This window comes from Balaenoptera acutorostrata, chromosome X (genome assembly GCF_949987535.1).
Source record: "Balaenoptera acutorostrata chromosome X, mBalAcu1.1, whole genome shotgun sequence".
NCBI lineage: Eukaryota > Metazoa > Chordata > Mammalia > Artiodactyla > Balaenopteridae > Balaenoptera > Balaenoptera acutorostrata.
The window spans coordinates 72,220,670-72,238,063 of record NC_080085.1 but is presented as its reverse complement, the minus strand read 5'-3'; the positions used below and the strand labels follow the sequence as shown (position 1 = coordinate 72,238,063).

The 17,394-nt window shown below is 37.8% G+C and overlaps 1 protein-coding gene across 6 annotated transcripts in view; it reads left to right on the top strand.

Annotated features, from left to right (window-relative positions):
- The window catches only part of RPS6KA6 (ribosomal protein S6 kinase A6), a 155,431-nt gene that overhangs the window by 84,639 nt on the left and 53,398 nt on the right, over window positions 1–17,394 (top strand). For all 6 annotated transcript variants that reach the window (XM_057539051.1, XM_057539050.1, XM_057539049.1 and 3 more), the window contains one exon: window positions 3,375–3,517. In XM_057539051.1, coding sequence (XP_057395034.1) covers window positions 3,375–3,517 — 143 coding nt within the window. The remainder of the gene's footprint in view (window positions 1–3,374; window positions 3,518–17,394) is intronic.

Below are 17,394 nucleotides of genomic sequence, written 5' to 3'. Positions count from 1 at the left end.
TGGTTTTGCCTTTTCCACAAAATAATATAAATAGGAAGACAGTATATAGTGTTTTGAATCTGGCTTTATTTATTTAGTATAGTGCATTTGAGATTCATCTATATTGTTGTGTGTATCAGTAATTTCTTTTTTTTATTGCTGAGTAGTATTCCATTTTATGATGGTACCATGGTTTGTTTATACAGTCCCCAATTAAGGGGCATTTGGGTTGTTTCCTGTTTTTGACAGTGACAAATAAAGCCACTAGAAATATTTTTGTACAGGTTTTATGTGAACATAAATTTTTATTTCACATCAGTAAATACCAAAATGGTGGGATTGTTTGATCATATGGGAAGTGTGTGTTTAACTTAATGAGAAACCTCCAAAGTGCTTGTACCATTTTGCATACCCATCAGCGATGTATGAGAGTTCCAGTTGCTCTGCATCCGTGCCATTACTTGGTATTGTTAGTATTTTTTATTTTAGCTCTAGTAAAAGGCATAGAGTAGTATCTCATTGTGATTTTATTTTGCATTTCCCTAACAAATGATGACATTGAGCATCTTTTCATGTATTTCTTTGGAGAAGTGTCTGTTCAGGTTTTTTGTCCATTAAAAAAATTGGATTGTTTGTTTTCTTATTACTGAATTTGAGTTTTTAAAATATATATTCTGAATACAAGTCCTTTATCTGATATGTGATTTTCAAACATTTTCTCCCAGTCTGTAGCTTCTTTTTAATTTTCTGAATAGTATATTTTGAAGAGCACTTTTTGACTTTGATAAATTCCAGTTATCAACTTTTTTCTTTTTCTTTTTTTAAATGAGTTGGGAAGTGCTCCCTCCTCCTCTGTTTTCTTTTTTTTTTTTTTAACATTTATTTATTTATTTATTTATTAATGACTGTGTTGGGTCTTCGTTTCTGTGCAAGGGCTTTCTCTAGTTGTGGCAAGTGGGGGCCACTCTTCATCGCGGTGCGCGGACCTCTCACTATCGCGGCCTCTCTTGTTGTGAAGCGCAAGCTCCAGACGCGCAGGCTCAGTAATTGTGGCTCACGGGCCTAGTTGCTCCGCGGCATGTGGGATCTTCCCAGACCAGGGCTCAAACCCATGTCCCCTGCATTGGCAGGCAGATTCTCAACCACTCTACCAGCAGGGAAGCCCCAACTTTTTTCTTTTATGGATTATCCTTTTTTAAAAAAATATATTTTATTTATTTATTTTTGGCTGCATTGGGTCTTTGTTGCTGCACGTGGGCTTTCTCTAGTTGTGGCAAGCAGGGGCTACTCTTCGTTGCGGTGCGTGGGCTTCCATTGCAATGGCTTCTCTTGTTGCAGAGCACGGGCTCTAGGTGCACGGGCTTCAGTAGTTGTAGCATGCAGGCTTCAGTAGTTGTGGCTCACGGGCTCTAGAGCACAGGCTCGGTAGTTGTGGCACACAGGCTTAGTTGCTCCGCGGCATGTGGGATCTTACTGGACCAGGGCTCGAACCCATGTCCCCTGCATTGGCAGGCGGATTCTTAACCACTGCACCACCAGGGAAGCCCTGGATTATACTTTTGATGTTGTATCTAAGAAATTTTGAATTAATGTTTGTTTATGAGGTATGGTATGAGGACGGATTTTTGTATATCAATATTCTATTATTCTGGTACCATTTGTTGGAAAGACTGACCTTTTCTCCATGGAATTGCTTTTACATCTTTGTCAGAAATCAGTTGGCTATATATAGCCAGTTCTGTTATAATGCAACACATATGATCTTAAAAATCACTGTACTATGCATAATTGCATAGTAAAAAATATGACTTATGGAGAAAATGGAGTTAGGGGTTTAACACTAAAATATATAACCAGTGACACATTAAAGAAAGATAGGAAGCTGTTAAAAATGATGGCATTGTTTTATATGTTCTAACTGATTAAGAATAGATAAATACTATAATAAATATGATACCTTACCTTGAAAAAATCCTGAAATTTGCTTGTATAACCGGCATCAGAAAGTTTGCAGTTTGTAAGTTATTGTGAAGTAGTGGGAGGTAAATTATCTGGAATTGGGAGTTCTAATACTACAGGTGAACAGAAGTGGCTTATAACACACATGATGTGCTGAAATAGCTGGTAGATATTTGAGGTGTGTGCATGTATGTATTTCTGCTTGGCTCAGTTCAACTAGGTACAGTTTTCTAGTGTTTCACCTATTATTTCTTGCGGGCAAAATTGCACATAAACCAAGCTGAAATTTGAAATTCATGTTATATTCGCCAAGCAAACTCTAGTGTTAAATGTCAGTTTTGTCAGAAATAGTACAGCAAAGGACGTTTGTGAATTGGTATATAAATCTCTGAAAGGTAACAGTAAGGTATCAATCGCATTGGAACAAATTTGCAGTTTTAAAACAAGCATAGCAGAGCCGACTGTATATGTCAGTCTATTCTTGGACGCTGTTTTGTTGCATTCATATATGTATGTGTGTGTGTAGCCTTTCTCCAGTACAACACTGTCTTGATTACTATAGCTTTATAGTAAGTATTGAAGTCAGGTAGTGTGAGTCCTTGAATTTTCCTTTTTTATTCAAAATTGTTTTGGCTATTCTATTTCCTTTGTCTTTTTATATAAATTTTAAATTCAGCTTGTTGATTTTTACAGAAGAAATCTTGCTGGGATTTTTATTAATGTTTCATTGACTCTGTAGATCAGTTTTGGGAGAATTGACATCTTTAACAACATTGAATCTTACAAATCATGACCAGTATCTCTCTCCATTTACTTAGATCTACTCTGATTCCTTTCATTGATGTTTATAGTTTTCAGCATGCAAGTCTTGTATATACATACTTTGTATATTTATACCTGTGGATTTCATGAGGGTTTTTTGGTGGTGTTATAAATAGTACTTTTAAAATTTCACCTTTCAATTTTTTATTGCTAGTATATAGAAATAAGATTGATTTTTATATATCAGTACCTTTAGCTCTTTGAAGACCATAAACGAAATGGAAGTTCACCAAAGCCAAAGCAAAATTTGCCTTTCTAATATTTTAAAAAGTGCAAATTACTATCTTTTTTTGTCTTAGTCTGTTTTAAAAATTAGGTCACTATGACAGTGTTGATTTAATTGTTGTCCTTTCAAAATTGTTGAATCATATTCCTGTATAGACATGAAAACATGTATTTTGAGGATGAGGTTTAACTGAGCAATTTTCAATGCTCCAAAAGAGTATTATAAAATACAGGTTGCTTTCTATTACTGGTCTCTTAATGGTAAGGAGCTTTCTTAATGGTAATCGTAGGCCATCATGAGTAGGTTTAATTCATAGTTTAGTTTCTTTTGGTATTTTCTATTTTCTGAAGATCTTCAGATATGTTTTTGTATAATATTGTTATTATAGATTTTGGACTCAGCAAGGAATCAGTAGATCAGGAGAAGAAGGCCTACTCATTTTGTGGTACAGTGGAGTATATGGCTCCTGAAGTAGTAAATAGAAGAGGTCATTCCCAGAGTGCTGATTGGTGGTCATATGGTGTACTTATGGTAAGTAGTTTTTTTTAAATTATGCCAATATACAATTAGTATTGTTTCGAATTTTAATCTGAGTGTTGGAATGTGTTAGGTGAGAATAGGGTTCTCAAGTTCATGACTGTTAAAAAACTTGATTGGCTAGCTGTTATACAATAAAAATTAGGGTTTTGGTGTTCTGATTTCTTTTAGTTGCTAGATTAAAAGGTAAATGGCAGCATTCTTTTATAAATTATTCAAATTTAAAACTTAGATAAAGGCCTACCAGATTTTAGATTTCAGAATACTGTGTTTAGTAGTTACATGGTATTTTAACTAGGTATCACAGAATTTAGCACCTTATGGTATATTATCTTATCGTCACATTTTTTCAAGCATGTCCCTAGAAAGATTGTAAACCTCTTAAGGAGAGCAATCCTGTCTTCTACTACTTATAATCTCCCACAGTATCTAGCATAATGAGCATATGGACTGACTGATTTGGTATAAGATTAAGCATAGAATTTGTAGTATTAAGTAGGGTGATAAATGAATAGCTATTGAATCAGACACAATTTGCTTTAGAAGCCTGATAATCCATTTTTGCCTATTTATCACTGAATTACCGTATGATGCATCAATATATTAAGTGGCTGTTATGAGCCTGGCATTTGGTAAGGGCAGTGGGATGGGAACAGACTAGAAGTACAATATTTGGCATTTTCCATGACCTAAGAAAGCATGCTATCTGGTTGGGGAAACAAATGGAATAGCTAAATAAACTGCCTGGAAATACCTTAGGAGTTCAGGCAAGAATTCATATAAGTTGATGTAAGAAAAGTGGAGGAGATAGAACTTAAATTAAGCCCTGAAGGATGGATAAAATTCAAATAGCTGTGTGTCAAGAAGAATAGTATTGTGATAGTATGAGGAAAGACCTGGAGAGCCAGTTTGACTAGAGTAGTAGTGGAGAATGAGGGTGAAGGTGGAGGAAATGAGGCTATAAGCCTATAAGGATTTGCACACAATACTCTGGGTGGTAGGAAACTTTTGTAGGTTCTTGAACACGATGGTAATTAGAGAAAAAATGTATTTTAGGAAAATTAGCCTTGGTAGAATTATATAAATGGATTGCAAATGGAGGAAACTAAAAGTAGGGAGACCAAGAAGTTCTCCTTAGAAGACAGTTGTTAAGATTATAGAATGAAAAAAAGGAAATCTTAAAGACATTTCAAGGGAAGAAGTGGACGACCTTAGTAACAGATTAAATGCCACAGATGAAACAGAGGGGAAGGGTCAAAGATAGAGATACCTCTAAAACTTCAGGGGATCAAAAGAAAAGTAGTTCAATAGAAAAGAGATAGCTGGGAAGGACAGCTGATTTTGAAAGTGGGGAAAGAATTTATTTTTAACACGTTGCATAGGTTACTGTGGGTTAGTGTTTAACCCCTTGATAGTAATGAATTAGGAGAGGGCAGTGGAGAGAGCGTCAGAATCATCTGAAGACCTTAAAAAACAACAACAACAACAAAAAACTACCCTGCCAGCCAGCATATCATTTATTTGAGGGGCAGGTGTGATTCCAATGTACTATCCTTCTCTTTTTCTCTTTCTTCTTGCCTTTCCACCTCTTACTCCTCCAATCTCCAGGAGAGAATCATTACTTTAGGTTTGGGGGCAGGGGACTGGAGCTTGAGAGAGATGATCCCCATACACCATACTTCCCTTCATCTTCATTACCTTTCTGTGACTCCTACCGCTATCTCTTCAGGCTCCAGTTGAGAACCATTACTTTACATGTGGAAGGGAAAACTGGGGATTGAGAGAGATTGAAACTGGAATCAATTTGAGAGTCATCAGTCATCAGGAGAGAGTTGAATGGATAAGCTAACTAAGGCTGTAAGTTCAAATAAATGAACAGAGGACTGAGGCCAAAGCCATTATTGAATCTAAGCTTAAGATTTAAATATTAGCTTGAGGATTAACCAAGATGGTGGAGTAGAAGGATGTGCTCTCACTCCCTCTTGCGAGAGCACCAGAATCACAACTGGCTGCTGGACAATCATCGAAAGGAAGACACTGGACTTCACCAAGGAGGATACACCACGTCCAAGGACAGAGGAGAAGCCACAGTGAGACGGTAGGAGGGGCGCAATCAGAGTAAAATCAAATCCCATAATTGCTGGGTGGGTGACTCACAGACTGGCGAACACTTATACCACAGAAGTCCACCCACTGGAGTGAAGCTTCTGAGCCCCACGTCAGGCTTCCCAACCTGGGGGTCCGGCAACAGGAGGAGGAATTCCTAGAGAATCAGACTTTGAAGCCTAGTGGGAATTGATTGCAGGACTTCGACAGGACTGGGGGAAACAGAGACCCCACTCTTGGAGGGCACACACAAAGTAGTGTGTGCATCGAGACCCAGGGGAAGGAGCAGTGACCCTGGGGGAGACTGAACCAGACCTACCTGCTGGTGTTGGGGGGTCTCCTGCAGAGGCGGGGGGTGGCTCTGTTTCACCGTGGGGACAAGGACACTGGCAGCGGAGGTTCTGGGCAGTGCTCCCTGGCGTGAGCCCTCCCAGAGTCTGCCATTAACGCCACCAAAGAGCCCAGGTAGTCTCCAGTGTTGGGTTGCCTCAGGCAAAACAACCAAGAGGGAGGGAACCCAGCCCCACCCATCAACAGTCAAGTGGATTAAAGTTTTAGGGAGCTCTGACCGCCACAGCAACAGTCAGCTCTACCCACCACCAGAGCCTCCCATCAAGCCTCTTAGATAGCCTCAACCACCAGAGGGCAGACAGCAGAAGCAAGAAAAACTACAATCCTGCAGCCTGTGGACCAAAAACCACAGTTACAAAAAGATAGACAAGATGAAAAGGCAGAGGGCTATATACCAGATGAAGAAACAAGAAAAAACCCCAGAAAAACAACTAAATGAAGTGGAGATAGGCAACCTTCCAGAAAAAAGAATTCAGAATAATGATAGTGAAGATGATCCAGGACCTCGGAATAAGAATGGAGGCAAAGATTGAGAAGATGCAAGAAATGATTAACAAAGACCTAGAAGAATTAAAGAACAAACAAACAGAGATGACCAATATAATAATTGATATGAAAACTACAGTAGAAGGAATCAATAGCAGAATTACTGAGGCAGAACAGATAAGTGACCTGGAAGACAGAATGGTGCAATTCACTGCTGCGGAACAGACCAAAGAGAAAAGAATGAAAAGAAATGAAGACAGCTTAAGAGACCTCTGGGACAACATTAAACGCAACAACATTCGCATTATAGGGGTCCCAGAAGGAGAAGAGAGAGAGAAAGGACCAGAGAAAATATTTGAAGAGATTATAGTTGAAAACTTCCCTAACATGGGAAAGGAAATAGCCACCCAAGTCCAGGAAGCACAGAGAGTCCCATACAGGATAAACCCAAGGAGAAACACGCCGAGACACATAGTAATCAAAGTGGCAAAAATTAAAGACAAAGAAAAATTATTGAAAGCAGCAAGGGAAAAACGACAAATAACATACAAGGGAACTCCCATAAGGTTAACAGCTGATTTCTCAGCAGAAACTCTACAAGCCAGAAGGGAGTGGCATGATATACTTAAAGTGATGAAAGGGAAGAACCTACAACCAAGATTACTCTACCTGGCAAGGATCTTATTTAGATTTGATGGAGAAATCAAAAGCTTTACAGACAAGCAAAAGCTACGAGAATTCAGCACCACCAAACCAGCTCTACAACAAATGCTGAAGGAACTTCTCTAAGTGGGAAACACAAGAGAAGAAAAGGACCTACAAAAACAAAGCCAAAACAATTAAGAAAATGGTCATAGGAACATACATATCGATAATTACCTTCAACGTGAATGGATTAAATGCTCCAGCCAAAAGACACAGGCTTGCTGAATGGATACAAAAACAAGACCCATATATATGCTGTCTACAAGAGACCCACTTTAGACCTAGGGACGCATACAGACTGAAAGTGAGGGGATGGAAAAAGATAGTCCATGCAAATGGAAATCGAAAGCTGGAGTAGCTATACTCATATCAGATAAAATAGACTTTAAAATAAAGAATGTTACAAGAGACAAAGAAGGACACTACATAATGATCAAGGGATCAATCCAAGAAGAAGATATAACAATTATAAATATATATGCACCCAACATAGGAGCACCTCAATACATAAGGCAACTGCTAACAGCTATAAAAGAGGAAATTGACAGTAACACAGTAATAGTGGGGGACTTTAACACCTCACTTACACCAATGGACAGATCATCCAAAATGAAAATAAATAAGGAAACAAGTTTTAAATGACACAATAAACGAGATAGATTTAATTGATATCTATAGGACATTCCATCCAAAAACAGCAGATTACACGTTCTTCTCAAGTGCACACGGAACATTCTCCAGGATAGATCACATCTTGGGTCACAAATCAAGCCTCAGTAAATTTAAGAAAACTGAAATCATATCAAGCATCTTTTCTGACCACAATGCTATGAGATTAGAAATGAATTACAAGGAAACAAACGTAAAAAGGACAAACACATGGAGGCTAAGCAATACGTTACTAAATAACCAAGAGATCACTGAAGAAATCAAAGAGGAAATCAAAAAATACCTAGAGACAAATGACAATGAAAACACAACGACCCAAAACCTATGGGATGCAGCAAAAGCAGTTCTAAGAGGGAAGTTTATAGCTATACAAGCCTACCTCAGGAAACAAGAAAAATCTCAAGTATACAATCTAACCTTACACCTAAAGAAACTAGAGAACGAAGAACAAACAAAACCCAAAGTTAGCAGAAGGAAAGAAATCATAAAGATCAGAGCAGAAATAAGTGAAATAGAAACAAAGAAAACAATAGCAAAGATCAATAAAACTAAAAGCTGGCTCTTTGAGAAGATAAACAAAGTTGATAAGCCATTAGCCAGACTCATCAAGAAAAAGAGGGAGAGGACTCAAATCAATAAAATCAGAAATGAAAAAGGAGAAGTTACAACAGACACTGCAGAAATACAAAGCATCCTAAGAGACTACTACAAGCAACTTTATGCCAATAAAATGGACAACCTGGAAGAAATGGACAAATTCTTAGAAAGGTATAACCATCCAAGACTGAACCAGGAAGAAACAGAAAATATGAACAGACCAATCACAAGTAATGAAATTGAAACTGTGATTAAAAATCTTCCAACAAACAAAAGTCCAGGACCAGATGGCTTCACAGGTGAATTCTATCAAACATTTAGAGAAGAACTAACACCTATCCTTCTCAAACTCTTCCAGAAAATTGCAGAGGAAGGAACACTCCCAAAGTCATTCTATGAGGCCACCATCACCCTGATACCAAAACCAGACAAAGACACTACAAAAAAAGAAAATTACAGACCAATATCACTGATGAATATAGATGCAAAAACCCTCAACAAAATACTAGCAAATAGAATCCAACAACACATTAAAAGGATCATACAACACGATCAAGTGGGATTTATCCCAGGGATGCAAGGATTCTCCAATATATGCAAATCAATCAATGTGATACACCATATTAACAAATTGAAGAATAAAAACCATATGATCATCTCAATAGATGCAGAAAAAGCTTTTGACAAAGTTCAACACCCATTTGTGATAAAAACTCTCCAGAAAGTGGGCATAGAGGGAACCTACCTCAACATAATAAAGGCCATATATGACAAACCCACAGCAAACATCATTCTCAATGGTGAAAAACTGAAAGCATTTCCTCTAAGATCAGGAACGAGACAAGGATGTCCACTCTCACCACTATTATTCAACATAGTTCTGGAAGTCCTAGCCACGGCAATCAGAGAAGAAAAAGAAATAAAAGGAATACAAATTGGAAAAGAAGTAAAACTGTCACTGTTTGCGGATGACATGATACTATACATAGAGAATCCTAAAACTGCCACCAGAAAACTGCTAGAGCTAATTAATGAAAATGGTAAAGTTGCAGGATACAAAATTAATGCACAGAAATCTCTTGTATTCCTATACACTAATGATGAAAAATCTGAAAGAGAAATTAAGAAAACACTCCCATTTACCATTGCAACAAAAAGAATAAAATACCTAGGAATAAACCTACCTAGGGAGACAAAAGACCTGTATGCAGAAAACTATAAGACACTGATGAAAGAAATTAAAGATGATACCAACAGATGGAGAGATATACCATGTTCTTGGATTGGAAGAATCAACATTGTGAAAATGACTATACTACCCAAAGCAATCTACAGATTCAATGCAATCCCTATCAAATTACCAATGGCATTTTTTACAGAACTACAACAAATCATCTTAAAATTTGTATGGAGACACAAAAGACCCCGAACAGCCAAAGCAGTCTTGAGGGAAAAAAACGGAGCTGGAGGAATCAGACTCCCTGACTTCAGACTATACTACAAAGCTACAGTAATCAAGACAATATGGTACTGGCACAAAAACAGAAACATAGATCAATGGATCAAGACAGAAAGCCCAGAGATAAACCCATGCACTTATGGTCAACTAATCTATGACAAAGGAGGCAAAGATATACAATGGAGAAAAGACAGTCTCTTCAATAAGTGGTGCTGGGAAAACTGGACAGCTACATGTAAAAGAATGAAATTAGTATACTCCCTAACACCATACACAAAAATAAACTGAAAATGGATTAGAGACCTAAATGTAAGACTCGACACTATAAAACTCTTAGAGGAAAACATAAGACCACTCTTTGACATAAATCACAGCAAGATCTTTTTTGATCCACCTCCTAGAGTAATGGAAATAAAAACAAAAATAAACAAATGGGACCTAATGAAACTTCAAAGCTTTTGCACAGCAAAGGAAACCATAAACAAGAAGAAAAGACAACCCTCAGAATGGGAGAAAATATTTGCAAACGATTCAACGGACAAAGGATTAATCTCCAAAATATATAAACAGCTCATTCAGCTCAATATTAAAGAAACAAACACCCCAATCGAAAACTGGGCAGAAGACCTAAATAGACATTTCTCCAAAGAAGACATACAGACGGCCACGAAGCACATGAAAAGATGCTCAACATCACTAATTATTAGAGAAATGCAAATCAAAACTACAATGAGGTATCACCTCACACCAGTTAAAATGGGCATCATCAGAAAATCTACAAACAACAAATGCTGGAGAGGGTGTGGAGAAAAGGGAACCCTCTTGCACTGTTGGTGGGAATGTAAATTGATACAGCCACTATGGAGAACAATATGGAGGTTCCTTAAAAAACTAATAATAAAATTACCATATGCCCAAGAAATCCACTACTGGGCATATACCCAGAGAAAACCGTAATTCAAAAAGACACATGCACCCGAATGTTCATTGCAGCACTATTTACAATAGCCAGGCCATGGAAGCAACCTAAATGCCCATCAACAGACGAACGGATAAAGAAGTTGGGGTACATATACACAATGGAATATTACTCAGCCATAAAAAGGAACGAAATTGAGTTATTTGTTGAGACGTGGATGGATCTAGAGACTGTCATACAGAGTGAAGTAAGTCAGAAAGAGAAAAACAAATATCGTATATTAACGCATGTATGTGGAACCTAGAAAAATGGTACAGATGAGCCGGTTTGCAGGGCAGAAGTTGAGACACAGATGTAGAGAACGGACATATGGACACACAGGGGGGAAAACTGTGGTCGGGTGGGGATGGTGGTGTGCTGAATTGGGCGATTGGGATTGACATGTATACCCTGATGTGTATAAAATTGATGCCTAATAAGAATCTGCAGTATAAGAAAACAAACAAACAAAAAAAAAGAAATATTTAAATATTAGGGATATAAAAACATTTCTCTCTAGTGAGCTATAATGGTCTTCATTTTCAGATCTACTTTTTCTTTTAAATATGATTATTTAATGTTCTAGTTATCTGCATTTCTTTTTTTTTGTTGTTGTTGTTGTTTTTTTTAATTTTTATTTTTTTCAAACATCTTTATTGAAGTATAATTGCCTTACAATAGTGTGTTAGCATCTGCTTTATAACAAAGTGAATCAGTTATACATATACAATATGTTCCCATTTCTCTTCCCTCTTGCATCTCCCTCCCTCCCACCCTCCCCATCCCACCCCTCTAGGTGGTCACAAAGCACCGAGCTGATCTCCCTGTGCTATGCGGCTGCTTCCCACTAGCTATCTATTTTACATTTGGTAGTGTATATATGTCCATGACACTCTCTTACCCTGTCACATCTCACCCCACCCCCTCCCCATATCCTCAAGTCCATTCTCTACTAGGTCTGTGTCTTTATTCCCGTCTTGCCGCTAGGTTCTTCATGGCCTTTTTTTTTTTTTCCGTTAGATTCCATATATATGTGTTAGCATACTGTATTTGTTTTTCTCTTTCTGACTTACTTCACTCTGTATGACAGACTCTAACTCCATCCACCTCATTACAAATACCTCCATTTCATTTCTTTTTATGGCTGAGTAATATTCCATTGTATATATGTGCCACATCTTCTTTATCCATTCATCTGTCGATGGACATTTAGGTTGCTTCCATGTCCTGGCTATTGTAAATAGAGCTGCAATGAACATTTTGGTACATGACTCTTTTTGACCTATGGTTTTCTCAGGGTATATGCCCAGTAGTGGGATTGCTGGGTCGTATGGTAGTTCTATTTGTAGTTTTTTAAGGAACCTCCATAGTGTTCTCCATAGTGGCTGTATCAATTTACATTCCCACCAACAGTGCAAGAGTGTTCCCTTTCCTCCACACCCTCTCCAGCATTTATTGTTTCTAGATTTTTTGATGATGGCCATTCTGACCGGTGTGAGATGATATCTCATTGTAGTTTTGATTTGCATTTCTCTAATGATTAATGATGTTGAGCATTCTTTCATGTGTCTGTAGGCCATCTGTATATCTTCTTTGGAGAAATGTCTATTTAGATCTTCTGCCCATTTTTGGATTGGGTTGTTCGTTTTTTTGTTATTGAGCTGCATGAGCTGCTTGTAAATCTTGGAGATTAATCCTTTGTCAGTTGCTTCATTTGCAAATATTTTCTCCCATTCTGAGGGTTGTCTTTTGGTCTCGTTTATGGTTTCCTTTGCTGTGCAAAAGCTTTTAAGTTTCATTAGGTCCCATTTGTTTATTTGTGTTCTTATTTCCATTTCTCTGGGAGCTGGGTCAAAAAGAATCTTGCTGTGATGTATGTCATAGAGTGTTCTGCCTATGTTTTCCTCTAAGAGTTTGATAGTGTCTGCCCTTACACTTAGGTCTTTAATCCATTTTGAGTTTATTTTTGTGCATGGTGTCAGGGAGTGTTCTAATTTCATACTTTTACATGTTCCTGTCCAATTTTCCCAGCACCACTTATTGAAGAGGCTGTCTTTTCTCCACTGTATATGCTTGCCTCCTTTATCAAAGATAAGTTGACCATATGTGTGTGGGTTTATCTCTGGGCTTTCTATCCTGTTCCATTGATCTATATTTCTGTTTTTGTGCCAATACCAAACTGTCTTGATTACTGAAGCTTTGTAATATAGTCTGAAGTCAAGGAGCCTGATTCCCCCAGCTCCATTTTTTGTTCTCAAGATTGCTTTGGCTATTCGGGGTCTTTTGTGTTTCCATACAAATTGTGAAATTTTTTGTTCTAGTTCTGTGAAAAATGCCAGTGGTAGTTTGATAGGGATTGCATTGAATCTGTAGATTGCTTTGGGTAGTAGAGACATTTTCACAATGTTGATTCTTCCAATCCAGGAACATGGTATATCTCTCCATCTATTTGTATCATCTTTAATTTCTTTCATCAGTATCTTATAATTTTCTGCATACAGGTCTTTTGTCTCCTTAGGTAGGTTTATTCCTAGATATTTTATTCTTTTTGTTGCAATGGTAAATGGGAGTGTTTTCTTAATTTCACTTTCAGATTTTTCGTCATTAGTGTATAGAAATGCAAGAGATTTCTGTGCATTAATTTTGTATCCTGCTACTTTACCAAATTCATTGATTAGCTCTAGGAGTTTTCTGGTAGCATCTTTAGGATTCTCTATGTATAGTATCATGTCATCTGCAAATAGTGACAGCTTTACTTCTTCTTTTCCGATTTGGATTCCTTTTATTTCTTTGTCTTCTCTGATTGCTGTGGCTAACACTTCCAAAACTATGTTGAATAATAGTGGTGAGAGTGGGCAACCTTGTCTTGTTCCTGATCTTAGTGGAAATGGTTTCAGTTTTTCACCATTGAGGACAATGGTGGCTGTGGGTTTGTCATATATGGCCTTTATTATGTTGAGGAAAGTTCCCTCTATGCCTACTTTCTGCAGGGCTTTTATCATAAATGGGTGTTGAATTTTGTCAAAAGCTTTCTCTGCATCTATTGAGATGATCATATGGTTTTTCTCCTTCAATTTGTTAATATGGTGTATCACATTGATTGATTTGCGTATATTGAAGAATCCTTGCATTCCTGGGATAAACCCCACTTGATCATGGTGTATGATCCTTTTAATGTGCTGTTGGATTCTGTTTGCTAGTATTTTGTTGAGGATTTTTGCATCAATGTTCATCAGTGATATTGGCCTGTAGTTTTCTTTCTTTGTGACATCTTTGTCTGGTTTTGGTATCAGGGTGATGGTGGCCTCGTAGAATGAGTTTGGGAGTGTTCCTCCCTCTGCAATATTTTGGAAGAGTTTGAGAAGGATAGGTGTTAGCTCTTCTCTAAATGTTTGATAGAATTCGCCTGTGAAGCCATCTGGTCCTGGGCTTTTGTTTGTTGGAAGGTTTTTAATCACAGTTTCAATTTCAGTGCTTGTGATTGGTCTGTTCATATTTTCTATTTCTTCCTGGTTCAGTCTCGGCAGTTTGTGCATTTCTAAGAATCTGTCCATTTCTTCCAGGTTGTCCATTTTATTGGCATATAGTTGCTTGTAGTAATCTCTCATGATCTTTTGTATTTCTGCAGTGTCAGTGGTTACTTCTCCTTTTTCATTTCTAATTCTATTGATCTGAGTCTTCTCCCTTTTTCTCTTGATGAGTCTGGCTAATGGTTTATCAATTTTGTTTATCTTCTCAAAGAACCAGCTTTTAGTTTCATTGATTTTTGCTATTGTTTCCTTCATTTCTTTTTCATTTATTTCTGACCTGATCTTTATAATTTCTTTCCTTCTGCTGGCTTTGGGGTTTTTTTGTTCTTCTTTCTCTAATTGCTTTAGGTGCAAGGTTAGGTTGTTTATTCGAGATGTTTCCTGTTTCTTGAGGTAGGCTTGTATTGCTATAAACTTCCCTCTTAGCACTGCTTTTGCTGTGTCCCATAGGTTTTGGGTCGTCGTGTCTCCATTGTCATTTGTTTCTAGGTATTTTTTGATTTCTCCTTTGATTTCTTCAGTAATCACTTCGTTATTAAGTAATGTATTGTGTAGCCTCCATGTGTTTGTATTTTTTTCCAGATCTTTTCCTGTAATTGATATCTAGTCTCATAGCGTTGTGGTCGGAAAAGATACTTGATACGATTTCAATTTTCTTAAATTTACCAAGGCTTGATTTGTGACCCAAGATATGATCTATCCTGGAGAATGTTCCATGAGCACTTGAGAAAAATGTGTATTCTGTTGTTTTTGGGTGGAATGTCCTATAAATATCAATTAAGTCCATATTGTTTAATGTATCATTTAAAGCTTGTGTTTCCTTATTTATGTTCATTTTGGATGATCTGTCCATTGGTGAAAGTGGGGTGTTAAAGTCCCCTACTATGATTGTGTTGCTGTCAATTTCCCCTTTTATGGCTGTTAGTATTTGCCTTATGTATTGAGGTGCTCCTATGTTGGGTGCATAAATATTTACAATTGTTATACCTTCCTCTTGGATCGATGCCTTGATCATTATATAGTGTCCTTCTTTGTCTCTTGTAATAGTCTTTATTTTAAAGTCTATTTTGTCTGATATGAGAATTGCTACTCCAGCTTTCTTTTGATTTCCATTTGCATGGAATATCTTTTTCCATCCCCTCACTTTCAGTCTGTATGTGTCCCTAGGTCTGAAGTGGGTCTCTTGTAGACAGCATATATATGGGTCTTGTTTTTGTATCCATTCAGCCAGCCTGTGTCTTTTGGTGGGAGCATTTAATCCATTTACATTCAAGGTAATTATCGATATGTATGTTCCTATTCCCATTTTCTTAAATGTATTGGGTTTGTTATTGTAGGTGTTTTCCTTCTCTTGTGTTTCTTGCCTAGAGAATTTCCTTTAGCATTTGTAGTAAAGCTGGTTTGGTGGTGCTGAACTCTCTCAGCTTTTGCTTGTCTGTAAAGGTTTTAATTTCTCCATCGAATCTGAATGAGATCCTTGCTGGGTAGAGTAATCTTGGTTGTAGGTTTTTCTCCTTCATGACTTTAAGTATATCCTGCCACTCCCTTCTGGCTTGCAGAGTTTCTGCTGAGAGATCAGATGTTAACCTTATGGGGATTCCCTTGTGTGTTATTTGTTTTTTTTCCCTTGCTGCCTTTAATATGTTTTCCTTATATTTAATTTTTGACAGTTTGATTAATATGTGTCTTGGCGTGTTCCTCCTTGGGTTTATCCTGTATGGGACTCTCTGTGCTTCCAGGACTTGATTAACTATTTCCTTTCCCATATTAGGGAAGTTTTCAACTATAATCTCTTCAAAAATTTTCTCAGTCCCTTTCTTTTTCTCTTCTTCTTCTGGTACCCCTATAATTCGAATGTTGGCACGTTTAATGTTGTCCCAGAGGTCCCTGAGACTGTCCTCAGTTCTTTTCATTCTTTTTTCTTTATCCTGCTCTGTAGTAGTTATTTCCACCATTTTATCTTCCAGGTCACTTATCCTTTCTTCTGCCTCAGTTATTCTACTATTGATCCCATCTAGAGTATTTTTAATTTCATTTATTGTGTTTTTCATCATTGCTTGGTTCCTCTTTAGTTCTTCTACATCCTTGTTAAATGTTTCTTGCATTTTGTCTATTCTATTTCCAAGATTTTGGATCATCCTTACTATCATTATTCTGAATTCTTTTTCAGGTAGACTACCTATTTCCTCTTCATTTGTCAAGTCCAGTGTGTTTTGAGCCTGCTCCTTCATCTGCTGTGTGTTTTTCTGTTGTCTCATTTTGCCTATCTTACTGTGTTTGGGGTCTCCTTTTCACAGGCTGCAGGTTCGTAGTTCCCGTTGTTTTTGGTATCTGTCCCCAGTGGCTAAGGTTGGTTCAGTGGGTTGTGTAGGCTTCCTGGTGGAGGGAACTAGTGCCTGAGTTCTGGTGGATGAGGCTAGATCTTGTCTTTCTGGTGGGCACGTCCACGTCTGGTGGTGTATTTTGGGGTGTCTGTGGCCTTATTTTGATTTTAGGCAGCCTCTCTGCTAATGGATGGGGTTGTGTTCCTGTCTAGCTAGTTGTTTGGCATAGGATGTCCAGCACTGTAGCTTGCTGGTCGTTGAGTGAAGCTGGGTCTTGATGTTGAGATGGAGATCTCTGGGAGATTTTTGCCGTTTGGTATTACGTGGAGCTGGGAGGTCTCTTGTGGACCAGTGTTCTGAAGTTGGCTGTCCCACCTCAGAGGCACGGCCCTGATGCCTGGCTGGAGCACCAAGAGCCTTTCATCCACACAGCTCAGAGTAAAAGGGAGAAAAGATAGAAAGAAAGAAAGAAAGAGGCTATAATATAGTGAAGTAAAATAAAGCTATTGTAAAGCAAAGCTATACAGACAAAATCTCACCCAGAAGCATATACATATACACTCACAAAAAAAAGGAAAAGGGGAAAAATTAATATCTCCTGCTCCCAGAGTCCCCCTCCTGAATTTGGGATGATTCGTTGTCTATTCAGGTGTTCAGCAGGTGCAGGCACATCAAGTTGTTTGTGG